Source organism: Leptodactylus fuscus, chromosome 2 (genome assembly GCF_031893055.1).
Source record: "Leptodactylus fuscus isolate aLepFus1 chromosome 2, aLepFus1.hap2, whole genome shotgun sequence".
NCBI lineage: Eukaryota > Metazoa > Chordata > Amphibia > Anura > Leptodactylidae > Leptodactylus > Leptodactylus fuscus.
The window spans coordinates 101,175,840-101,203,732 of NC_134266.1; the positions used below are offsets into that span (position 1 = coordinate 101,175,840).

Here is a 27,893-nt window from a genome sequence, read left to right on the forward strand (position 1 = left end):
ATAATTTTCTGGGAGAAATACTTAATTTTTAGGGAAAATTTCAGGGGTGCCAACTCTTGTGGCCAGGACTGCATGTCCTGGTATTTACACTTCTTTGTGAACTGATGAAGTAGTGAGCTACTGGATGGCTGGAACATGATACGGTTGAGTATTCATACACTGCCTTAGCTATCTGCCCACACAACTGACTGTCAGCTTTTTGACAATTTTCAACTTCAAAAATATTTATGTTTCTGAATAAGGGGGCTTTCACACCACCGTTATTGTCCGTTTCTAGTATCCCTCAGAAAATGTTAACAATGGACCTAACAGATCCGTCAAAAATCCCAATTATTTCATTGGAAATACACTCAGAAAGATATGAGACTGGATAGGTATAGATGTGCAAATGATGTATTAGCAGGGTCACAGATGAATTTATACAGAAAGTATATTGGAAAATTGTATATCTTTCTGTTGTACAAACAATAACAATTGTTTCTCAATATTGGTCTGAAAGTGGCCAACCCCTTTAATGTTAGAACCTAACAGACACTTGATATCCATCATAAGGGCTCGTTCACATCTGCGCCGGCACTCCGTACTTCAGGTTTCTGTTTCCTGCCTAAAACAGAGCAGGAGACGGAAACCTGCAGGAGGCTTTCTCACCCATTCAAATGATGTCCGACCGTGAGCAGCAGTGAGCGTTTTATGCTCTCCGCCGCGAAACCGGGTTTTATAATCTGGACACAGAGTCGGACATGCAGTACTCTGTGTCCGGATTAAAAAAAAACGTTTCGCGGAGGAGAGCCTAAAACGCTCACCGCCGTTCACGGCCGGACCCGGTCTATGGTTTCCGTCTTCTGGCATGCAGAAGACGGAAACCATAGAACGGAGACCCTGAACGCAGGTGTGAACCTAGCGTAAGTCTGTTATTTTCAACAAACCCAAAAGTCCTGCACCCTGCATTATTCTATCCGCTAAAATAACAGACCTGTAACAGACTTGGTGAAAGCAGACACTAACGGTCAACAGATCAATTTCCATTGAAATAATTGGGATTTTTGACGGATCTGTTAGGTCCATTGTTAACATTTTCTGAGGGATACTAGAAACGGACAATAACGGTGGTGTGAAAGCCCCCTTATTCAGAAACATAAATATTTTTGAAGTTGAAAATTATCAAAAAGCTGACAGTCAGTTGTGTGGGCAGGCAGCTAAGGCAGTGTATGAATACACAACCGTATCATGTTACAGCCATCCAGTAGCTCACTACTTCATCAGTTCAGTTCACAAAGAAGTGTAAATACCAGGACATGCAGTCCTGGCCGTAAGAGTTGGCACCCCTGAAATTTCCCCTAAAAATTAAGTATTTCTCCCAGAAAATTATTGCAGTTACACATGTTTTATTATACACAAGTGTATTTCTTTTATGTTCATTGGAACAATACAAAAAAACTGGAAAAAAAAAGAGTACTTGTTCTTGGTTATACTTAATATTTATTTTTTTTTTTTTAATGTAGATTGTGAGCCCCACATAATCACGGCCGCAAAATAGCGCCGCGTGTACGGTACCGGCTCCTATTGAAAACAATGGGAGCGTATACAGCCCACAAGGGATCCCGCAGCGTGTACGTACCAAATGACGAGCCACAATGCTCCGTGTGAACCCGGCCCCACATAGGGCTCACAATGTACATTTTTTTTCCCCTATCAGTATGTCTTTTTGGAGTGTGGTTTGGAAGGCCACGCAAGCACGGGGAGAACATAAGGACTCCTTGCAGATGGTTTTTTGGCCTTGGCAGGATTTGAGCTGATGACTCCAGCGCTGCAAGGCTGCAGTGCTGACCACTGAGCCAACGTGTGGCCCCGTTGGTTATACTTATTTTTTTATGTCTGACCCTGTGAGTTAAGGGTGCGTTCACACAATGTAAAATGGAGTGCAAGCTGGCACGTGTTCGCGTGTCAGCATTTTGCGCACTCAAAAAGATCCCATTGATTTCAACAGTAGTTACAAGCATATACACCGCGTTATTTTGCGCCCGTAATTTTGCGGCCGCAGAAATGATCAATTTATCATTTTGAGCCCAAGTGTGCTTTAAAAAAATGAATGCACAAATTGAAATTGCCATTTCAGACCACAGTATGTTGTGCCCAATTTGTTGAGCCCACTCCTAAAAGTGAGCTATCCCAGGTACAAAAAAAGTTGTATATCTGGGTGTAAATTACTGTCTTGGCACACAGTAGGGCTTAGAAGGGAAGAAGCTTTCCAGTCTATCTGGGCCCCCTGGGACGCTTATTGTATCCTCCAGGGCTTTTAATTTAAGTCTCCAATTCCTCCCCCCCCCTCCCTCTCTCTCTCTCCCCTCCGTGTGCTTTTCCCTTGTCCTATGTCCTGTCCTGGTCTTCTCCCTTCCCTCGTCTCTTAGTCCTGTCTGTACGTGTATGTTAGGTTTTTTTCTTTGTGCCTCATTTCTTGGGCGTTTTCACTGGTTCACCTGTTCTCTTGTACTTTGAGTAGGGGTTGGGAGCTCTTGCCCCTCCTCCCTCCCACTGTTGTGCCTTGTTTTTTCTGAACGGTTTTTGTTTTTAATATGAAAATTCTTTAATAAAAATTACAATTGAAAGAAAAAAAAAGAAGCTGAACATTTTATAGAGTACTAGCCTTTGCCTGTGACTTCGTTTGCATGTTTTTGGCGTTGATGATCCACCTATATTCAGCAAATTTCTGTCATCAATGGTTTGCCTGCTCTGGCATATCAGCAGCTTTTAAGCTGTCCTGCTGCTGCTGAGCCGGGGACAGGTAAGAAACAGTCATTTTTTTTATGTTTTTATTCCCCCGGGTATCCGATTATTATACTCTGGAGTCTGAAAAGCCCCCAGAGTATAATAATTGTTTATGGGTGTTCACTATGGGCTATAATACTGTGTGCAGGGGCCACTATGGGGGATAATACTGTGTGCAGGGGCCACTATGGGGGATAATGCTGTGTGCAGGGGCCACTATGGGGGATAATGCTGTGTGCAGGGGCCACTATGGGGGATAATGCTGTGTGCAGGGGCCACTATGGGGGATAATGCTGTGTGCAGGGGCCACTATGGGGGATAATGCTGTGTGCAGGGGCCACTATGGGGGATAATGCTGTGTGCAGGGGCCACTATGGGGGATAATGCTGTGTGCAGGGGCCACTATGGGGGATAATGCTGTGTGCAGGGGCCACTATGGGGGATAATGCTGTGTGCAGGGGCCACTATGGGGGATAATGCTGTGTGCAGGGGCCACTATGGGGGATAATGCTGTGTGCAGGGGCCACTATGGGGGATAATGCTGTGTGCAGGGGCCACTATGGGGGATAATGCTGTGTGCAGGGGCCACTATGGGGGATAATGCTGTGTGCAGGGGCCACTATGGGGGATAATGCTGTGTGCAGGGGCCACTATGGGGGATAATGCTGTGTGCAGGGGCCACTATGGGGGATAATGCTGTGTGCAGGGGCCACTATGGGGGATAATGCTGTGTGCAGGGGCCACTATGGGGGATAATGCTGTGTGCAGGGGCCACTATGGGGGATAATGCTGTGTGCAGGGGCCACTATGGGGGATAATGCTGTGTGCAGTTTTAAAAGTATTAAAATTTCAAATCCTTTCCCTAGAACATATATAAAAGTACTGAAACACTGTGAAACATATACACGTTATATAAAAATATTTTCCTGTACGGTAAAAGCCGTAAAAAATAATATAATAATAATAATACATTTTATTTATATAGCGCCAACATATTCCGCAGCGCTGTACAATTTGTAGGGTTAAAATACAGACAGATACATTACAAAGAGAATCCTTTCACACAATGGGACTGAGGGCCCTGCTCGCAAGAGCTTACAATCTATGAGGTAGAGGGGGTGACACAAGAGGTAGCAGGGGCGGCATTACTTATACAGGGGTCAGACACTTCTGTAATAGAGGTGACTGTCATTACACAAACATAAAACTTTATGAGCCGTCACCAGTCGTGTCCTGTAACATGTAGATGGAGCTTGGACCTATAAAGTTATCCTGAGATGACATCATATCATGTGGGGTAATGTGGGAGCGGGGACAGAGGACGGTTAAGGGTTTACGTTAGACATTGTGATAGGCTTGTCTGAAAAGATGCGTCTTTAGTTTGCGTTTGAAACTGTAGAAATTGGGAGTTAATCTGATTGTCCGGGGTAGAGCATTCCAGAGAAGTGGTGCAGCTCGGGAGAAGTCTTGTATACGAGCGTGGGAGGTTCTGATAATAGAGGATGTAAGCGTTAGGTCATTGAGTGAGCGGAGAGCACAGGTTGGGCGGTAGACAGAGATGAGGGAGGAAATGTATGGAGGTGCGGCATTATGGAGAGCCTTGTGGATGAGTGTGATAACTTTATATTTTATTCTATATTGAATAGGCAGCCAATGTAGCGACTGGCACAGACCAGAGGCATCACTGTAGCGTCTAGCCTGATAGATGAGCCTGGCTGCTGCATTCAGAATAGATTGTAGAGGGGAGAGTTTAGTAAGGGGAAGACCGATTAGTAAGGAGTTACAGTAGTCAAGGCGAGAATGAATCAGAGAGACAGTAAGTGTCTTTAGTGTATCTCTGGTAAGGAAAGGGCGTATTCTGGAGATGTTTTTGAGGTGGAGGTGACATGAACGTGCAAGTGATTCAACATGAGGGGTGAAGGAAAGGTTAAAGGGAAAGAGGGGAGGAAACAGAGCCCGCAAATGATACACTGAAGGTGCGGTCTGAGAGATAAGAGGAGAACCAGGAGAGCGCCGTGTCATTGAGACCAACTGAGCGGAGCCTATTGAGGAGGAGATGATGGTCAACAGTGTCAAAAGCTGCAAAGAGGTCCAGAAGAATAAGAAGAGAGAAGTCGCCATTGAATTTAGCCATTAGGAGATCATTGGAGACTTTTGTGAGAGCCGTTTCAGTAGAGTGCAGAGCGCGGAAGCCAGATTGTAAGGGGTCAAGCAGAGAGTTAGCAGAGAGATTTTTCAATAGACCAGGCGTTCCAAGAGTTTAGAGATGAAGGGGAGGTTAGAGACAGGTCGATAGTTAGCAGGATGGGTCCAGGGAGGGTTTTTTCAATATCGGGGTTATAACAGCATGCTTGAAGGAGGATGGGAAGATTCCAGAAGAGAGAGAGAGGTTAAATATTTTAGTAAGGTAAGTAGTGACAGAAGGCGACAGAGATTGGAGAAGGTGTGAGGGGAAGGGGTCACTGCTGCAGGTTGTAGGGCGAGATGAAGAAAGTAGTTGGGAGACTTCCTCTTCTGTAACAGGTTCAAAAGATGAGAATGGACAGTCTGAAGTGCGGTTGGTGAGGGGATCCTTGCTATGGTAGGTGGTGGGATCAATGCCACCTGCGGCTTGGGCAGTGATTTCCTGACGGATCTTATCAATTTTAGCATGGAAATACGTGGCCAGGTCATCAGCACTAAGGTCTGTAAATGGCATCTGCACCTTGGGTGTGAGTAAGGAGTGAAAAGTTTCAAAAAGCCTTTTAGGATTGCTGGAGAGAGAAGAGATGAGGGCGGTGAAATAGTCTTGCTTGGCGAGGTGAAGGGCAGAACTATATGTTTTAAGCATAAACTTGAAGTGGAGGAAATCTGCAGGTGAGCGTGATTTTCTCCAGAGACGTTCGGCACACCTAGAGCACCGCTGAAGAAATCGTGTCTGTGGCGTGTGCCAGGGCTGCTGCCTCCTACGTGGGACTTTACAAGTGGAGGGGGGAGCCACCTCATCCAATGCTTTTTTAAGGGTTTCATTATAGTGACTGGTGGCCAGATTAGGACAGGAGATTGAGGAGATGGGGGACAGAGAGGATGGTAGAGTATCTAAGAGGTGCTGGGTGTCGATAGTACGCAGGTTCCTATATGTGTGTTGGGTAGGTGTATCTTGTGAAGGGGAGAGGGCACTGATGGTGAGAGACAGAAGGTTATGATCAGAGAGGGGCAGAGCAGAGTTAGTAAATTTAGAAACTGTGAGGAGTCGATGGAAGACAAGATCAATCGTGTTTCCACCTACATGTTTGGCAGAAGAAGAACATTGTGAAAGACCAAGAGAAGTGGTTAATGAGAGAAACTGTGAGGCAGCTGGCAAAAGTGCAAAAGGCAAAAGTGCCGAACCGACGTTTTTTTCACTGTTTCAAAATTTGAATAAAAAGTAATCAGAGCAATAGCAATTCCCCAAAATGATATAGCTGAAAAGTACTGTACACCTGACCTCACAAAAAAAGAAGCACTATACATCCCCATACATGGAAGTATAAAAAAGTTACGGGTGTCAGAATATGACAATTTTTAGAAAATAAAAATTGTCGCAGTTTTGGATTTTTAAGTGGTTAAAATGTAAATAAATCCATATAAATTTTGTATCCTCTGAATTGTATTGAAACCTAGAAGTTAACTTGTCATTTTGGCTGCACAATGCACGCCGTAAAAACGAAGCCCGTAAGAAAGTCACACAAATGCACTTTTTCTTCAAATCCACCCCATTCTGAATTTTTTCCAGCTTCCCAGTACATTGTATAGAATAATAAATGATAGCATCGTGAAGAAAAATTTGTCCTTCAAACATTAATACCTTATATGGCTTTGGAAGGGGGAGAGGGGAGTCACAAACGAAAATTGAAAAATGCCCCGGCAGGAAGGGGTTTATTTACACCATTTTGGGTTACCTATAACTTATAGACTAAATTTTATTATGCTAACTCTTTCTGTGTGGTATTAAAGAAAAACAAAAAAAAACCCATCAAATCTGACATTGCTTTTTAACATTTTGAGTTTTTGTCGTTCACTGTATAACATGTTACATTTATTCTATGGGTTGGTACAATTATGGTGATACCTAATTTATCTTGGTTTTTTTATGCATTACTAATTTTGCAGAATAAAATTCCATTTAGGTAAAAAGATCAATCACACCATCTTGTGAGAGGTGTAACACTTTTAGTTTTTGTTCACAGAGCAGGTTGCAGTTATTTTCTGCGTGACGAGAGTGTGTTTTTATTGGTACCATTTTGGCATTCATATGACCTTTTAATTTTTGTGACGCAAGATGGCAAAAAAAAAAATATTTATTTTATTATTTATTTTATTATTACAAATTTTTTCTTTTTACTACTTTTACCGCGCAAATTAAATAATATTTTAGTTTTGTTGTATCAGTTGTTACGGACGTGGAAGTACCACATACATATTGTTTTTATTTTTATTTTTTTTTCTCCTCCTAATAAGGAATCCCTAGTACAATAGTATACATTGCAATACACATGTAGATGTGTAGACTGACAGCCTATTCAAAAGTCATACAAAAAGAGGCTAGATAGTTATGGAGAATAGTATCAATCAGAAAAAAGCATCCACATCCGAAATTACATATAAAATGTAAATATTTTATTAACGTTATATTAAGACATATAAATACATACAAAAAATGATGGGGAAACAAGGATATAATATCCATAAAACACCAAATCACAACTCCAAAGGGTGGAGTGACCCAGGAATATATAGCCAAATAAATATAGACACATACCATGGGGAAGTGAGGTAAAAAGTCAATTAGTGTCACAGAGAATCATGTTAGAACTGATACAAAATTACTATGCAAAAGGTAAGCAATAATACAGTATAATTAAGTGAATAGCAACCATATTAAGGAAGCAAGTGCAAGGATCCATGGACTCCTAAGAGTAAGTAAGTGACAACCATGTTAAAGGAAACAAGTGAAACCCCTCCCCCCCAAGGAAAGGTAAGGACATAATGTTATGGTATACCTGGGTTCACCACCACTACGGCCCGACCGCTTCGTCTTCGCTTAGCACTCAGCTTTTGAATCCACATCATGCTTCCGTCATAATAGTACAGTGGAAAGTAAGAAACCCTTACCGGCTGTGGCATGCTATTAAAGCACATTTATGAGTTAAAATCTTACTACTCCTGATGTACTTTTTCATATATTATACTAGCTTTTACCCGCGACTTCGTCTGCGGTGATTTGAGAATTGGGCGGACACAGACGTGTGAAACTGTAAAAGTGCTTTAAAAAGTTTGGTGGCCTAGCAAATGTGATGTGATGTGTTATATTGTGTATGTCGTGATACAGACAATGTGATGTGTTGTATTGTGTATGTCGTGATACAGACAATGTGATGTCTTGTATTGTCAGACAATGTGATGTGTTGTATTGTGTATGGCATGATACAGACAATGTGATGTGTTGTATTGTGTCAGACAATGTGATGTGTTGTATTGTGTATGTCATGATACAGACAATGTGATGTGTTGTATTGTGTCAGACAATGTGATGTGTTGTATTGTGTATGTCGTGATACAGACAATGTGATGTGTTGTATTGTGTATGTCGTGATACAGACAATGTGATGTCTTGTATTGTCAGACAATGTGATGTGTTGTATTGTGTATGTCATGATACAGACAATGTGATGTGTTGTATTGTGTCAGACAATGTGATGTGTTGTATTGTGTCAGACAATGTGATGTGTTGTATTGTGTATGTCATGATACAGACAATGTAATGTCTTGTATTGTCAGACAATGTGATGTGTTGTATTGTGTATGTCGTGATACAGACAATGTGATGTGTTGTATTGTGTATGTCGTGATACAGACAATGTGATGTCTTGTATTGTCAGACAATGTGATGTGTTGTATTGTGTATGTTGTGATACAGACAATGTGATGTGTTGTATTGTGTATGTCGTGATACAGACAATGTGATGTGTTGTATTGTGTATGTCGTGATACAGACAATGTGATGTGTTGTATTGTGTATGTCGTGATACAGACAATGTGATGTGTTGTATTGTGTATGTCATGATACAGACAATGTGATGTGTTGTATTGTCAGACAATGTGATGTGTTGTATTGTGTATGTCGTGATACAGACAATGTGATGTGTTGTATTGTCAGACAATGTGATGTGTTGTATTGTGTATGTCGTGATACAGACAATGTGATGTGTTGTATTGTCAGACAATGTGATGTGTTGTATTGTGTATGTCGTGATACAGACAATGTGATGTGTTGTATTGTCAGACAATGTGATGTGTTGTATTGTGTATGTCGTGATACAGACAATGTGATGTGTTGTATTGTGTCAGACAATGTGATGTGTTGTATTGTGTCAGACAATGTGATGTGTTGTATTGTGTATGTCGTGATACAGACAATGTGATGTGTTGTATTGTGTCAGACAATGTGATGTGTTGTATTGTGTATGTCGTGATACAGACAATGTGATGTCTTGTATTGTCAGACAATGTGATGTGTTGTATTGTGTCAGACAATGTGGTGTGTTGTATTGTGTATGTCGTGATACAATGTGATGTGTTATATAGTGGAAAGCTATATGTAAAATGTGAGTGAGTAGAGTGAGAGCTACTCCTGAGGTGACAGTAAGGAGTGTGCAGGCAGGTTGAGGCAGGAAATGCCAGGCAGTGTGTGTGTCTATAGCTGGGGCTAGGAGTCCTGCTTTTGTGAGTCTCCTGCTAGGAAGCCATGTTGTTTAGTGGCACCAAAAGTAGCCTGTGACTCAATCCTAAGGGAAAACTATGTTTGTGGAAAATTGCACGCAAATCCGTACAGGCGTTTTAGCGTGATTGAGGAACAAACATCCAAACTCACAAACATCCAAACACACAACTTTCACACTTATAATATTAGTAGGATGTATATGTACCTTCTCTATATTATACCAACTCGTATATGTAAAAGGTTGCAATCAGTGTTCTCAAGGGGAAAACTGGCTTTCATTTTAAGAACTTTTCTTAGACCATTTTCTTTATGCCTCTCAGTATAAATTCTGTCCACCAAGATCAAGATTTTGAATTATTCTGTTACTGTAGTTAGGTTCCAATCATTTCTGCATGTGTTTATACAACAGAAAAATTAGTGTATCAGAGACTGTATAGAATGATTTGAATTGTTCTCAGTGTATCGAGTTGATTGAGGTAATGAGAGAGATTGGGACAGCTGGTAATGTAATATGGGTTCACAAGTGTTGATGGAATATAGAATAATATTTTAATGAATTGTTTTTTTGTGATTTCAGCTTAGCCAGTTTAAGAAAAAACTTTCTATTGATCTCAATAAGTCACTTGATGAGGAAGTAAAGGCATTTTTAACTGTGGAAGAATGTCTTCACCTGTATGATGATCTCACCAAAGTGAACCCTGTTACTCCTGAAACTGGTAAAGTAATTATTTTATATACAGTGTTCGTTAACATTTGCATCTTTAAAGGGTTTCTCCAGAGAAAATACCCACCTTCCCTGTTATCAGGGGCAGTTATAATAAAATATACTCAGCCATACATACCTCTCCTCACTGCTGAGTTGCAGACCTGCGGCTGCCATCCTGCATAATGATGTCCCAAATTCCAGCTTCAACCAATCCCTATGATCTGTGGTTGGCTAAAGCTAGAGTCAGTGATGTCATCCTATAGTGCTGATGATTGGTGAGGAGATCAGGAGCTGCACATATGCCTGAATAGCCTTTTTAAAGGCTATTCAGGCACCGCTAATCTTATTTTAACCCCACCCCCTGGGGTGATACCTGCACTGTCCGACGTCACTGCAAATGATACCTGCACTGTCCGACATCATCTTGCTGTCACGCCTTCCTCTTCTTTCTTCTTTCAGCGATGTCCTCCTGTCCTGGCTTTTCCCCGCCTTGATCTTCTGTTCTTCCGGCGGGTTGTGTTCAAATCCTGCATGTGCACAGTAGCGCTCACTCCGGAGTGCTCCTGCACACGCGCTTGCGCCATTTTTGTTGTAGTTCGAAATACCCCATCCGGAAGAAAAGAAGATGAAGGCGTGGAAGAGCCAGGACAGGAGGGCATCGCTGGAAGAAGAAAGAGGAAGGCGTGCCAGAAGATGGCGTCGGACCGTGCATCACCGCCCAGCGTGCAAGATAAGTATAATTTACAAATATGTTTTTATGGTTTTATTTTAAAACTGGGGGGGGGGGGAGAGGTTTAAAATAACATTAGCAGTGCCTGAATAGCCTTTTTAAAGGCTATTCACGCATATGTGAGGCTCATGCAGCATAATTTTGCTGATAGAGCCCCTTTAAAAGCCAGGGAAAAATTTGAACATTACTCAATTTTTCCAAATTTTCAGTAGACTTAAAATTCATTTTTTTTTTTTTTGTAAATAATCATAAAGCATTGACCAATGTTTATCACAAACACAATGTTTCTTGAAAAATCTCAGAAGCACTGGGATGAGTTAAGCATTCTAAAGCTTTTATTACAAAAAGCGACTTGTATAAAATAAAAAAATGATGGATTGTAAAAGAAATAGGATGGCAGTTCAATTAAGGTGGTACATATATCTGGCAATGTCTAAATCAATGACATTCAGACAGCTTCAAGAGGATAACCTGCTATCGATGTTAAAAATATTTTAATTTAATAACCTTTTTAACTTAAAGGGGTTGTCCCTTGTCATGGATCCTATCTATACTGGTAGCTTATGTAAATTGAAGCCTTTTCCTAAATATATTGCTTTAGAAATGCTGCTTTGTCTGCCTGGTATGTGAATTTATTCCTCCTATTTTTTACACTGCATTACTATAACCACGGACCTGGGAGATGGGACAAGTGACGTCACTTACTCAGTGCCGGCAGGGCAATCCGTTCAGCTAATTACATACCTCCCAACTTTTGAAGTACAGAAAGAGGGACAAAATGTGCAGCGCTCCATGCGCGCCATCGCAAATGTGGCTCTGCCCACTTTTCCGTTGCCTCCCGCCCATTCTCATTCATTTTTTTTATGCACCCCCACACAGTATAATCCTCCTACAGTCACCCGTACATTATATGTCACCACATTATAATGGTCCCTTCCAACTGCTACGCAGCATTAAGTCCCTCTCCTGGTACCCCAGTTTAAACTGGGGGAAACTAGAGGGAGGCATGAAACTGGAGCAGCTGGAGGGTGATATTAAACAGTCCGGGTAGTTAGAGGGAGACTATAAATTAATGGCAGAAGAAGTGAAACATTAAACAGGGGGCAACTAGAGGGGAACATTAAACTCGGGCAGCTGGAAGGGGACATTAAACCGTAGGGGTAACTGGAGGGTGACATTTAAACTAAGGCCGACTAGAGGCAGACAGGTCCTCCTCCAGCTACTCCCATGGTTTAATGTCCCCATCCAGTTGTCCCCCGTTTAATGTCCCTCCCTCCATCTTTGCCCCTACTTTCATGTCGCCCCCCCCCCCCTTTCACGGGCCCCCATCATTATGTTCCCCCTCAATTTGTCCTCAAGGTTTAACATAGAAAACAGTGATACTCACCTTCCCTCGCTACCCCGCCGCTCTGTCTGTAGTCTCACTCACAGAGTTGTAGGCGAAATGTGAATAATGTCATCACATCGCACCTACATCTCCAGAAGCCAGAGCGCAGCGGTGGAGCAGGAGCTGATGACAGCTACTACTTCACTCGCCTGTGTACTCAACTCATCTATGTTCTCCGAACGCAGATGAGTTGAAACTGAGACATGCCTCCTACCAACCAGAACTGTGGGACAGGACCCCGAAACTGGGAATGTACCGTAGAATCCAGGATGGTTGGGAGGTATGTACTGTAATTGCACTTTGCTGATTAAAGCTTGGTCTGTGATCTCTCTATGTAAACACACAGATAATATGGAGTCCATTCTGTACAGATATCTCACTCCCCTAATCATAGGAGCTACTGGGACGTAGTACGGAATTTGGTGTTCGCAATGTACTCCGTATAGCTTATATATTCCCTCTTCACCATCCGCTGTGCATTCACGTCTGGGATACTAATACTCACTACACCCCCTGATAAATTCTTTGAGGGGTACAGTTTTCAAAATGGGGTTACTCCTTTGGGGAATCCACTTTTCTGGTACCTTACAGGCGCTACATACATGACATGACGTTCAGATACCAAACATCTGAATCTGTACTCCAAAAGCCGCATAGCGTTCCTTCCCTTCTACGCCCTGCTGTGTGCCCAAACTGCAGTTTATACCACATGTATGACACTGGTATACCCGGGATAACGTACGTAATGTCATATGTGAGTATTAACTGATATTAGGGCACAGCTGGACACAGAAGGATAGAAGGGTTATTTGTTTTTTGGATGCCATGACACTTTTGCATAGCTGAAACGCCAGTAATTTGGAATCCCCTGATAAGTGACCTTATTTTGGAAACTACACCCCTGAAGGATTTATCCAGGGGTACAGAGAACATTTTTAACCCCCAAATGTTGCTGTAACCTATTATCCATGAATGAATACGAAGCTGATTGTGAGAGGTGAAAATGACTTTTTTTGAGGTATACATCATTTCGGTGCATAATATGGTGTGCCCGACTTGTATCAGAGATGAACGCTCTAAAAGCTGTTGTATCCAGGATACCCGCTTACCAGTTTTTGGAGTGATTATCTCTTCTGACATAAGCTGGGCACAACATATCGGGCACTGAAATGGCAAATCTCTTGAAAAATTTCATTTTTAACTTATCAGCTGCGCATTCATTTCTGGAAACTAAATAAATGCAACACTCAAGGGTTAAAAGTTCTTGCTACACCACTTGATAAATCCCATCAGTGGGGTAGTGTCCAAAATGGGGTGACGTGTGCGGATTCCACTTTATTGGTAATTCAGGGGCTTTGCAAAAGTGGCGTGACGTCCAAAAACCAAAATAGCGCTCCTTCTCTTCTGTGTCTGGCTATGCCCAAACAGCCGTTTCTACCCACATATGGCAATAAGTACGTTATCTTGGGTACACCAGTGTCAGACGTGGGCATACACCGCCATTTGGGCACACAGCAGGGCGCAGATGTGCTTTTGGAGTGCAGATTCAGATTCTTAGTTTTTGGACAGCATGTCACATTTGCAGAGACCCTAAAATTGCCCCTACAAAATGGGGTCACTTCTTGGGGCATTCCAGTTTACTGTCACCTCCAGGGCTCTGCAAAAACAACATGGCGCCCAGAAAGTCCCTCTAAATCTGCACCCCAAATGCGCAGTGCTCCTTCCCTTCTGAGCTCTGCTGTGTGCCCAAGCAGCAGTTTACACCCACATATATAATTTTTTGCCCCTTGGGATGGCCCGCTTAATAGTTTTAGGAGTGCAGGTCTCTGACAACACAAAATGGGTACAATGTATTGTGCTCCGAAATGGCGTATTTCTTTAAAAATTTCAATTTTCATTTTGTACATTATTTTTTGGGAAGCATTTTTAGGCTCAAAATGATAATACCCCTTGATGGGTGTATAGAGATGAGCGAACACTGTTCGGATCAGCCGATCCGAACAGCACGCTCCCATAGAAATGAATGGAAGCACCTGGCACGCAGACTTTGCCGCCGGCTGGCCGCTTAACCCCCCGCGTCCCGGCCGCTTCCATTCATTTCTATGGGAGTGTGCTGTGATCGTGCTGTTCGGAACGGCTGTTCCGAACAGTGTTCGCTCATCTCTATGGGTGTAGTTTCTAAAATGGGGTCACTTTTGAGAGGTTTCCATTGTATTGATACTTTAGGGGCTCAGCAAATATGACATGGCACCTGAAAACTATTCCAGCAACATCTGCCCTCCAAAACCCAAATAGCCATCTTTCCATTCTGAGCCCCACCATGTACCCATACAGCAGATTACGACCACATATGGGGTATTGCCCTGTTCATGAGCAATTGTTCAACAAACTTTGGGGGGCTTTTTCTCCTTTAACCCCTTGTGAAATTGAAAACTTTTGGAATAAAGGGACATTTTAGAAATTTTTAACCTACACATCCTAAGGTTATTAAAATCTGTGAAACGGCTATAGGGTCAAAATGCTCACTATACCCCTCAATGAATACCCTAAGGGGTCTAGTTTATAAAATGGTGTCATTTATGAGGGGTTTCAATTGTTTTGGTAACTCAAATCTTGTTTGTTTGTGCAATGGGCCTGAAACATTTTGAAATAAAGTTGGTACTCCCTACATTTTGGGCCACAAGGGGTGCTTTTTTTTTTTTTTTTGTGTGTGTAAAAAATATGAAATTCTTTTGTTTGCCACAAATTTTTTCAAAACCTATCGGGTCAAAATACTCACTATACCCTCAATGAATACCTTAAGTTGTGTAGTTTGTAAAATGGTGTCATTTATGGGGTTTATTATTTGCTTTGGCAACTCAAATCTTGTTTGAAATTGCAATGGGCCTAAAATATCTGCAAGCAAAATTTGTGTTTTGAAATCCATTTGGTGGATTGGGCCCTACTGTATGTGCATACATAGGACTAAGACCACAAAGTGTACATTTATTAACACGGGAGAAGTGGGGTGATATATTTTGGCTTGTGTTTCTTCTTTATGTTGTGTTTTGTGCAAAAAACTGTCTTTAAAATGACACACATTTGAAGAAAATGAAAATCTATTTTTTTTTTTCGTAATTTGTAATAATTCTTGCAAAACAATATTTGTTTGATCAAAATGCTCACTAAACCCCTCAAAGGTCACCTGAAGGGGTCTAGTTTTCCAAATTGAGTCATTTAATGGGAGGTTCTATCATTATGCCACCTATTCCTGTCTGCAAACATAGTTTGGTACAGGAAAAAAAAAATCACATACTTGAAATTTCCAAAATTTGCTTATAAACTTGATAAACTTGTAAATTGTCTAAATTACTCAAATATGCTACAATTATTTCAAATATGCTTGAAACACAAAAGAAACATTTGGAAATATATAACTACTAACTTTTTTGCCCTGTATTATTGTGTATATGTGAGATATTGCAGATATTGAAAATGGAAAATATTGAAAAATTTTCAGCATTTGCAAGTTTTTTTTTTTAAATAAATTTACGCAAGTTATATCAGTCTAATTTTACCTTCTCAGTAAAGTACAACATGTCACGAAAAAATATCAGAATCGCTTAAATATGCTATACTGTTACAGAATTATTCACTGATAGTCACACATGGAAAATTTCTAAAATTTGGCTTGGTCATTAAGGTCCAAAACAGGCCGGTCACTAAGGGGTTAATATAGTATGTGAACATAAATTCACAACAGTCATGAAGCCGTGTCATTTACTGGGATAAAAAGTATCCTATGTTTTAATCAAGTTTGAAAAACTATCTACGTACCGAATTTTATTCAAATCCGTTCAGCTGTTTTTGCGCAATTGAGGAACAAATATACAAACTTTCACATTTATAATATTATAGTAGGAGTAGGAATGACAACAAAATAGCTAGGCTACACATTGTGTGGATTCATTTGTATTGTATTCATTACTTTCATCATTTGTGTTATGATTAGAGATGAGCGAACACTAAAATGTTCGAGGTTCGAAATTCGATTCGAACAGCCGCTCACTGTTCGAGTGTTCGAATGGGTTTCGAACCCCATTATAGTCTATGGGGAACATAAACTCGTTAAGGGGGAAACCCAAATTCGTGTCTGGAGGGTCACCAAGTCCACTATGACACCCCAGGAAATGATACCAACACCCTGGAATGACACTGGGACAGCAGGGGAAGCATGTCTGGGGGCATAAAAGTCACTTTATTTCATGGAAATCCCTGTCAGTTTGCGATTTTCGCAAGCTAACTTTTCCCCATAGAAATGCATTGGCCAGTGCTGATTGGCCAGAGTACGGAACTCGACCAATCAGCGCTGGCTCTGCTGGAGGAGGCGGAGTCTAAGGTCGGACCTGAATGGAGACTGGTGTGGAGCGATCTTAGACTCCGCCTCCTCCAGCAGAGCCAGCGCTGATTGGCCGAATTCCGTACTCTGGCCAATCAGCGCTGGCCAATGCATTCTATTAGCCCGATGAAGTAGAGCTGAATGTGTGTGCTAAGCACACACATTCAGCACTGCTTCATCACGCCAATACAATGCATTAGCCAGTGCTGATTGGCCAGAGTACGGAATTCGGCCAATCAGCGCTGGCTCTGCTGGAGGAGGCGGAGTCTAAGATCGCTCCACACCAGTCTCCATTCAGGTCCGACCTTAGACTCCGCCTCCTCCGGCAGAGCCAGCGCTGATTGGCCGAAGGCTGGCCAATGCATTCCTATGCGAATGCAGACTTAGCAGTGCTGAGTCAGTTTTGCTCAACTACACATCTGATGCACACTCGGCACTGCTACATCAGATGTAGCAATCTGATGTAGCAGAGCCGAGGGTGCACTAGAACCCCTGTGCAAACTCAGTTCACGCTAATAGAATGCATTGGCCAGCGCTGATTGGCCAATGCATTCTATTAGCCCGATGAAGTAGAGCTGAATGTGTGTGCTAAGCACACACATTCAGCACTGCTTCATCAAGCCAATACAATGCATTAGCCAGTGCTGATTGGCCAGAGTACGGAATTCGGCCAATCAGCGCTGGCTCTGCTGGAGGAGGCGGAGTCTAAGGTCGGACCTGAATGGAGACTGGTGTGGAGCGATCTTAGACTCCGCCTCCTCCAGCAGAGCCAGCGCTGATTGGCCGAATTCCGTACTCTGGCCAATCAGCACTGGCTAATGCATTGTATTGGCGTGATGAAGCAGTGCTGAATGTGTGTGCTTAGCACACACATTCAGCTCTACTTCATCGGGCTAATAGAATGCATTGGCCAGCGCTGATTGGCCGAATTCCGTACTCTGGCCAATCAGTGCTGGCCAATGCATTCTATTAGCTTGATGAAGCAGAGTGTGCACAAGGGTTCAAGCGCACCCTCGGCTCTGATGTAGCAGAGCCGAGGCTGCACAAGGGTTCAAGCGCACCCTCGGCTCTGATGTAGGAGAGCCGAGGGTGCACTTGAACCCTTGTGCACCCTCAGCTCTGCTACATCAGAGCCGAGGGTGCGCTTGAACCCTTGTGCACACTCTGCTTCATCAAGCTAATAGAATGCATTGGCCAGCGCTGATTGGCCAATGTATTCTATTAGCCTGATGAAGTAGAGCTGAATGTGTGTGCTAAGCACACACATTCAGCTCTACTTCATCGGGCTAATAGAATGCATTGGCCAGCGCTGATTGGCCAGAGTACGGAACTCGACCAATCAGCGCTGGCTCTGCTGGAGGAGGCGGAGTCTAAGATCGCTCCACACCAGTCTCCATTCAGGTCCGACCTTAGACTCCGCCTCCTCCAGCAGAGCCAGCGCTGATTGGCCGAATTCCGTACTCTGGCCAATCAGCACTGGCTAATGCATTGTATTGGCGTGATGAAGCAGTGCTGAATGTGTGTGCTTAGCACACACATTCAGCTCTACTTCATCGGGCTAATAGAATGCATTGGCCAATCAGCGCTGGCCAATGCATTCTATTAGCTTAGCACACACATTCAGCTCTACTTCATCAGGCTAATAGAATACATTGGCCAATCAGCGCTGGCCAATGCATTCTATTAGCTTGATGAAGCAGAGTGTGCACAAGGGTTCAAGCGCACCCTCGGCTCTGATGTAGCAGAGCTGAGGGTGCACAAGGGTTCAAGTGCACCCTCGGCTCTCCTACATCAGAGCCGAGGGTGCGCTTGAACCCTTGTGCAGCCTCGGCTCTGCTACATCAGAGCCGAGGGTGCGCTTGAACCCTTGTGCACACTCTGCTTCATCAAGCTAATAGAATGCATTGGCCAGCACTGATTGGCCAGAGTACGGAATTCGGCCAATCAGCGCTGGCCAATGCATCCCTATGGGAAAAAGTTTATCTCACAAAAATCACAATTACACACCCGATAGAGCCCCAAAAAGTTATTTTTAATAACATTCCCCCCTAAATAAAGGTTATCCCTAGCTATCCCTGCCTGTACAGCTATCCCTGTCTCATAGTCACAAAGTTCACATTCTCATATGACCCGGATTTGAAATCCACTATTCGTCTAAAATGGAGGTCACCTGATTTCGGCAGCCAATGACTTTTTCCAATTTTTTTCAATGCCCCCGGTGTCGTAGTTCCTGTCCCATCGAATTTTGGCGCACTTTACCACGTGGTGTTCGATTCGATTCGAACATGGCGAACACCCTGATATCCGATCGAACATGTGTTCGATAGAACACTGTTCGCTCATCTCTAGTTATGATCATTTTCACAGGTTTAGATCAATTTTCTGTTTTGTTTGTTTTTTTTGCAGTTCTGAAATGTCTTCAAGCAAGGTATACCGCAGGTGTCTTCTACACAAATGCCGGATGCACTGTAGTCGCAGTTAATCCTTTTCAGCCAGTTGATAAATTGTATAGTTTGGAGATTATGAAAGAGTATCATGCTGCAATTCAGCCTCAGGTAACTGGAAAAAGAATCACTAATACTTGACCTTGCATTTTCCTAAAAAAAGGTATTCAATCCTGTTATTATAGAATACCCAGATAAACAGTTTTTTTGGGGGGTAGATAAAAGCAGATGAAAGTCTACTTAGAAGTACAGTAAGGTTACAGCAAAAAGGAATTAGTAGTACACCTATACAGTATATGGGGAATACAATATATTAGTAACTTAGTAAAGACTATAACAATTTTCTTTATCACCGTACTATCATTTACTATTGTCTTTATTGCCGGTTTATTCAAAGTTGTTTTCTTTAGTTGTCTTTTTCACATACTAATTAAAAAAGTCTGTGAATGTGTACATGATCTTAGAGTTCTGCACTTAGCACTCACTGGTACTCTCTGACATAACCATGACACACAGAGGGAATCCGATTTAATTCATTTACAAGGTTGTTTTATTCCTATAATAACATGGCATTTAGTTGAATAGTTTTACCTTTTTAAATTTAGATTTAGAGTAACGAGAGTTTCTTTCTTTTTTTTTTTTTTTAAACAGGACTTTAAACCACACATATTCACAGCTGCAGAACAAGCTTATCGAAATATTCAAAATCAGATTACTCCTATAAACCAGTCCATAATTGTTACTGGAGAAAGTGGAGCAGGAAAGGTAAAGTGGTGTAAATCTCAAATTGACAACTCACACTACAAGTAAATCTAATGATGAATAGTTTAGTCCACCAGTTTACAGTTACTCTCTAAATTAACGGTTGTAGGTTAATTATTATTCCAAAATGAGGTTTTTCAATAACAAATTGGACAATAATATTAAATGCAATAAAATAATAGAAAAGTCCATACTTTCCAGTTCTCTTCCCCTAACACTTCCTCCTTTGTGCTCCAATCCTCCCCACCATTGTTGTTTTCATGGGTGCAGTGGTGAAGGTCCTATATACACCAGCACTATCACCATGTAGTGATAGTGGTGCCGTATGCAGCTAATCACTGGCCTCAGCCGTAAATGATTGTTTGCACACTGACATTTTGCCTATGGGCACATTACTGCTACAGCCATGAAGATGTGATCATCACTATAGGACTGTCATTTAAGCGCCAGAAGGGGAGGGGGAGAAAATTGGTAGGTATGGCTTTTATTATTTTATTAACACTGATTCAATGTTTATAGACTGTTTTTTTTTTTTTTTTTTTTTTTTTTTTTTAATAAAAAAAAAAAAATACAGCTATGCTTCCACCCCCCCCCCAGCAGCTTCTCTTACACTTTCAATTGCTGTAGATATATTACGGAGGCTATGCACGGTTTATTAAAAGAAGTACGTTTAGACAGTTGTGCATAACCATAGCACAGACAATGGTCTAGCTGCCATTAAAAGGAAGTGTTATTTTTTTTTTTTGTACAAACACGATCACTAGTGCTCAGTGGTGGTCCAGAGCTCATCAAGTGCTCAGTCTCTCTACACTACAGAAAAAATTCTAAAAGTTTTCAGCACACAAAAAGCGTAATAAAGTAAAACTTAGCCTTTATTAATAAAAGCATAAAAAATAGGTACCAGGTACAGGAATAAAGAGTTATAGAAAAAAAACTCACAAATTCATCCTGTACGTACATATGCACAGTGCACAGCAAACAAGCCTACGCGTTTCAAGACTTCCGTCCCTTACTCATGGCAATGCACAGCGCTTTTCACAATAAGTCCACAGAGATTTCCAATAGGGAAACTGCATTTCCATAGGTATAATTGACATGCGGCGATTTCCAAAACTGCAATTTTTTTGGAAATCGCAGCATGTCTGTACCAGGTATTTTTTCACAAGGCACCATTTATGCCATGTGGGGCCCCAGCCTAAGACAGAGATAAAAACCTTGCATGGGTGAATAAAGTACCTTTCTTTTTTCTATAGTAACTTTGAAGTGCTGCCTGAATTGTATTTTTTATTTTCTCCAGATTTTTATATAAAAATAAGATAAAAAAAAAAAAAAAAAAAAAAGCTGTATTTAGTAAGCATCTGTAACGATTGTCACAATTGGGGGGTAGTTTGGCATCAAAGGTAGCAGTTTTCTAGACTTAACAGAGGTGATGGTGGCGCTGGGTGCCAAATAGCATATCAGGCAACGGCAATCCAAAAGAAATGGCTTTATTTAGCTTGTAAGTGATAACAGGAACAAAAATATCAAAACAACCTAGCCCCCACACAGGGCAATACCTCACTTCTTGAACCCTGACTAATATTCTGAAGGCAAAATACTTTACTGAGGCTTCTTCTCAGCAGTCAGGTTCACACTGCACTTGACCAAGTCTCTTTTGGAATCCAGTCCTCTTGGGGCAGACCACCTGTCTGTCTCCAACTGGTCCACAATCTACCTGCAGGTCACCAGTAGCACTTTCCTACTGTGTGTACCTTCTCTGGAGTTGGGCTCCCTGGTATGGGTGTGTTCAAGGTGTTTTTCAACCCTGTTCAACCCTCTAAGTTCACACCCTCACACATCCCATACTGTAAAATTAGAATATTATTTGTCACACAATCAACGTAGTATACAATAAATATAAAAAAAACTAAACCAAATTGCAACAAAATTTAGAACACAAAAAGATGGCAAAATTGACTTTTTTGACATCCCAATAAGACAGTTTGTTTAGTAAGCTAAATATCTCAGAAATGTCAGCTTAAAAATGAAAAAATTATGGCTTTTACGATGTAAGAATGGGAACCCCCCCCCCCCCCCCCCAAAAGCCAAATCCTTAAGTATCAAACTAGACTGCATCCTTAAACGATTAAAGGGGTTAATGTAATAATGATCCTTGCTCATGGTTCATATTTCTTTGCAGACATGGACAACGCGATGCTTAATGAAGTTTTATACGGCAATTGCTCCAGCTAGTATCTTACAGGAATCCAACAAGACAGTGGAGAAAATAGAGGGCCGAGTTCTTGCTTCTAATCCTGTTTTGGAAGCATTTGGTAAATAAATTTTTATTTTTTGCTTTATTTTTTTTTTTTTTAAATCTTGGCTGTGTCTTCATGTAATACATTGAATATAGTTAAACAATTATAATTAGTAATAGTATTATGTTGAAGTGTTGATCCATGCAGAAGAGACCTTTCCCCACAGTTGTTAATGTTAATTTCCTTTCTTTTAATATCGCCAAGTCTTTATATCTTTACTAGCAGGAGGACCCGGCTTTGCACTGGTATATTTCATTTTTTGTTTGCATAATCATCATGTGCATCTCAGTATGGATATCATTGGAAAACCTGCCATCAGTTGTTAGCTGGAGTAAGGCTCTTCTACATTTCTACATACACAGCTCTGCTACATCTCTACACCGCATACCCAGCTGTGCTACATCTCTGCATAGGCACAGAATACCCAGCTCTGCTAAATCTTTGTATACGCACAGCATACCCAGCTCTGCTACATCTCTGCATATCCACACGGCCCTGGTAGGGGTGTAGTGTATAAAAATAGTGGGGTTGTTATGGAAACCTGGAGTATAGCTGTGTGTGACAGTTGGCGCGCGGTGCCTGTGATTTTTTTTTTCCCCGGCATCTCAGCAGCTCGCTGGGACACAATATAATAAACGTGTTGTTGACGTCGATGATCAGCCTGCTTCAGCGTTTCGGCCACTCTGAAGCTGGCCTGCCACGTAACTTGTACCTGGCGCTGTGCCTGTGATTGTTTTGGCAGCTCACTGGGATGCCATATAATGAGCCTGTTATTGGCATCGAAGATCCTCCTGCTCCAAGGTTTCAGTAGCCTTCAAGCTGGGCTGCAACTGAACTTGTCCCTCGCGCTGTGCCTTTGATTGTTCCGGCATCTCAGCAGCTCGCTGGGATGCTATATAATGAGAGTGTTGTTGACATCGAAGATCCACCTGCTCCAGCGTTTTGTCAGCTGTAAGAGCCGCTTGATGCCTAGCTTGCTCAATCCTCCTCAGGTCTGCTTGAGGAGAACTCTGTTGATTTCTGGCTACCTTCATAACTTTAGTTTTTTGCAAATGTTGCGACAAACTTGATTTTCGTTTTCCCGGCACGTTTAAATTTGGGAAACTGGCAATTTGGTGAAAGGAGTTTTCCCAGGTCAGTGTCTGAACACTATGCCTTGAGTGTCTGCTCCTCACTTTCTGTATTTGTCTCCCCACCTCCTCCCTCTGGCTGAACAGGACACAGAAGGCTTCTGCAGATCAGAGAATGAGCAAACATCCAAACTTTCACATTTATAATATTAGTAGGATAGTCATACTAGGATGACTTTGTGCATTGCACAGCCTTTGCAAAAGACAAACCATTTAAGCTCCTGCACGATGTAGAGAATGGAGAAATTGTTGTTTTTTAAAGTAGCAGAAGCGCAAAGGGGATGTAGAAGCTGCCAATGTTACAGTACCTGCTGAGGCCTCAGTCAACGGGATTCAGTTTACCCAAAGCATAAGACAATCGCAGATAGGCTTCCATGGGTTAGAAGAAGTCACTTGCACAGATAATCAATCATCCAAGGTCCTGTAATCACTGGCCAACCCAATCAGGGAGCGATCAGATTAGAACTCCCTTCTGAAAAATGGCCATCTGAGAGCAGCATGGGATCCTCCTGACAAATCCAGGGATGGAGTGTAATCCCAAAGGCAAAGTAACAATACAAGTGACCCTAATTCCTGCATGTCTCTCTTGACCACTGTGCTCAGTCCAGCGTGGGTAAAATAGAGCCATTAGTAACTTCTTCACATATGCTTGAGATGAGTGACAGAGAGTAGGTGGAGGTGCCACTATGACAAAAACCCCTGTCAGTCCTGTTTGCACACCTGCCCCAAAGCGGTATCTATTGCCAGCAGATGAGCAGTCTGTGAGGTTACAAGATATCTCTGAGGTAGAAAAGTTGGCTCTGCAAAAATGTGAGACTGGTACCAAATCACAAATCACTGCCTCATAAAGACTAGCAGAAGTGTAAGGGGGTGTTAAGACACAATTAACTAATATTACTTTCTTTTATTGATCATGTTTACGTGATCTGTTTACACCCTTCTTGTGTTTGACTCTATTTTAAGTTTTTTTTTTTTTTGTTTTTTTTTTTTTTTTTAAATTTATATTTTTTTTTTTTTTAAAAAGTAAATCAAATTTAAAAATATTTTCCCATACAGTGAATACCATAGTAAGAAAAACAAAAAACAAAAGAAGAGAGCCATGTATCCCATTTTGGGTGGTATCTCAGGCCTATACTAAGTGGGTTGAGATTGGAAAGGTTTGGTTGGCCCCAATCCACCCTAATGCCTCCTTGTGGTCCTGCTCGCCCCTTCTGCCTACCACCACCCTTCTAGGGTCCATACATTTTACTAGAGACATCTGACTCATGTGCCATGTGTCACGTCAAAAGCACCAAACCGCCGTTCTTTGTTTTTTCTTTTTTTCACCTTTTTGACTCAGATTTTTTTTTTTTTAAAAGGTTATCTAAACAATAGAAATTTCCCAAAATGGTATAACGAGATATATATATATATATGTATATATACATAGTGTGTGTGTGTGAATTTTGTTTTTTTTAAGAGGATAAAATAAAGCAAAAACAAACAAAAAAAACCTACCCGTATATACTTTGAGGATAAGGCGACCCCAATATAAGCCGAGGCCCCTAATTTTACCACATATAACTTGGAAAACCTATTGACTTGCGTATAAGTCCGGGGGGGGGGGGGGGGTAGCTCTTCAATTTGGCACAGACACACAGCCCCAAAAGCGACGGAAAGTTATGGCTTTTGGATGTTGGGAATCAAAATTGAAAAAAAGGTTTTACACCTATATTCACAGAGAACTTTTTCATCATGACTCCAATATTTTAACTATTTCAATTTTCTGTTTATGTTTAGGAAATGCATGCACCTTAAGAAACAATAATAGCAGCAGATTTGGAAAATATATTCAGCTTCAGTTAAGCAGGTAAGTTAACCATTTATCGGACAGCAAGAATATAACATGTACAGTGGTGTAACTAGGAATGGCGGGGCCCCGTGGCGAACTTTTGACATGGGCGCTTGACCGATGCCGAAGACCTCGACCGATTTCCCCACCACCACCACCTATGCATTTCTGCACGCTCTATTATGCCCCATAGTGGCCCCTGCACACAGTATTATGCCCCACTGTGGACACCCATGAACAATTATTATACTCTAGGGTCTTTTCAGACCCCAGAGTATAATAATCGGAGACCCAGGGGGAGAAAAACATAAAAAAACACTGTTACTTAACTCCACAATCCACAATCCGGGCAGGCTTCAGGCCTAGTCGTCTGACGTCTCATGAACCCGGCCTGCGTCCCGGGTCATGTGACGTCTGACGTAATTGAAGATGGACTACAGCGGAGGCCGACAGCGGAGGACTGCAGCAGAATTGGGAGATAGGTGGGTAACAGTGTTTTTTATGTTTCTTACCTTTCCCGGGCCTCTGAAAAGACCCCCGAGTATAATGATGGTGCTTTTGGGGCCCGCGGGTGTCACTTACCGATCCCGGCCCTGCCAGGATCGGTAAGTAAATAGGGCCCGTTGCCGGTTGGAGTAACTCCAGCCGGTAACGGCCTATTAAAAAAATTAAACAACGCAGCGGTAACTGCTGTCGCTGGGCCACTAATGTCCCGGGCCCTGTGGCAGCTGCCTCTGCTGCTATGGCGGTAGTTACGCCACTGAACGTGTAAATGGTACATATGTTGAGCTATCTCAGGGGTGTCAAACTTAAACAGTAGGTCAAAATTAAAAACTTGGGCAAAGTTGCAGGCCCACCTTGATATACAGTATATTGGAAAATTGTCTACCATTTGGACTTTTTTCCTTTTTTATCAGATACTAGCAGAAGGACTCGGCTTTGTACGGGTAGATTTCATTTTTTGTTTGTGTAAGGGCCCCATAAAAATTGTCCAGTTTTGCACTGGTGTATTTTGTATATTGTTTGTGTGTGTGTGTCCATAAGTGTCATGTGATCATGTGTATCTCAGTTTGGATATCAGTGAAAAACCTGCGATCAGATGTTATGGATACCTGGAGTAAAACTATGTGAATGTGACCTTGTATAACTGTGTCATCCACAGCGCCCTTTAAAGCTGACGGAAAGCAGTGAAAAAAAAGGGCTAGGTTGCTATATAAACCTCGAGTAAAACTCTGCGTGGTACTCTGTGTGCTGAGGCGCGTATCTAATCGTCTGGCATGTGGTACTGTGTGCAGACGTGCATATTTGATCCTCTGGCGTGTGGAACTGTCTGCTGACCTGTGGTATCTAATCCTCTGATGTGTGTATCTCAGTTTGGATATCCGTGTTGGATTGTGCATGTGGAGTGACCGTATGTATTGCAGTTGGACTATGAGTGAAAGACTTGCAGGTTTGCATTGGCTGATAGGGGCGTCATTGTTTTGGGAATACTGTATCTCCGCAACGGTACGTCTGAGTGAGTTGAGGCCTCATCTTAAACCTTCCCGGACACCAGAAGTATCTGTGTGCCAAATTTGGTGAAGATCGGTCCAGTCGTTTGGTCGTGCATAAAGAACAGACAGACAGAAATTCATTTTTATAATATAGAGAGATAACAATAAATTTTTTCATATGGGAACAAATTTAAGTTTTGCTTAAACATAGAATCTGGAACAAGCAAAGCCTAATGCTTGGTTCACACATCAGTATGCCATCCGTCCGTTTGAATTCAGTTTGAGACTAAAAACGGACTGATGCACATACTGATGGTATACTGACACCTTTTTATGCTGATAGCAAATGCTTTCTGTCCCCTAGAGGACAGATAAGGGAATTAAAAGTAGAAATTGTAAACAGAGTAGAGATAAGGACATATAATAAATGTCCTTATCTCTACTCTGTTTACAATTTTCTACTTTTAATCCCCTTATTTGTCCTCTAGGGGACTGACAGTGGTTGCTATCAGCATAAGGACAGTGGTTGCTATCATCATAAAAAGGTGTCAGTATGCAATCAGTATGTGCATCAGTCCGTTTTTAGTCTCAAACAGACGGGTGGCATACTGATGTGTGAACCAAGCCTTATACAGTTTGCTATACTCTGATCTACTTTAGTAGACATTTGGTATGTTCTTGTGGGCTAAATATGATCACACTACAAGCCAGATTTGGCCTGGGGGCCAGAGTTTTACACCTATGAGCTATCTAAATGTATAATGGTTTTCAGCTTAATGTTCCCTACAATATGGTTGGTTTGATATTGTGTTTCCTGGTGACAGACTCCCTGTAAAGCTTACCAGTTGTTTCATTTGACTTTTCAGGATAAGCGGTTATATGTGTACTTAAGGAGTAACATTATTTCTGGTTATTACCGTATTTTTCGGACTATAAGACACACTTTTTTTCCCCAAAATTTTTTGGGAAAAGAAGGGTGCGTCTTATAGTCTGAATGTGGCGCCTGGCATCCGCTGTAATAGAGAGGCGGAAGCCGACAAGTGATAGACGCCGGGGCCTGAGACATCGCTGCGCTCCTCTGTCCTGCATGAAGCCAGCAGCGGGAGGATTGATGCTATTCCGCTTCTCCGTCCCCCCGCCGCTGGCTTCATGCAGGGCAGAGGAGCGCAGCGATGTCTCAGGCCCCAGCACATGTGATGGAGTCTATCCCTCCCCGGCATCCGCCTC

At 42.1% G+C, this 27,893-nt stretch overlaps 1 protein-coding gene across 1 annotated transcript in view; it reads left to right on the forward strand.

Moving 5' to 3' along the window:
- The window catches only part of MYO19 (myosin XIX), a 112,541-nt gene that overhangs the window by 6,181 nt on the left and 78,467 nt on the right, over window positions 1-27,893 (forward strand). The window contains exons 3-7 of the mRNA XM_075266397.1: window positions 10,086-10,224; window positions 19,116-19,264; window positions 19,805-19,918; window positions 22,095-22,227; window positions 25,122-25,191. Of these exons, the coding sequence (XP_075122498.1) occupies window positions 10,086-10,224; window positions 19,116-19,264; window positions 19,805-19,918; window positions 22,095-22,227; window positions 25,122-25,191 (605 nt within the window). The remainder of the gene's footprint in view (window positions 1-10,085; window positions 10,225-19,115; window positions 19,265-19,804; window positions 19,919-22,094; window positions 22,228-25,121; window positions 25,192-27,893) is intronic.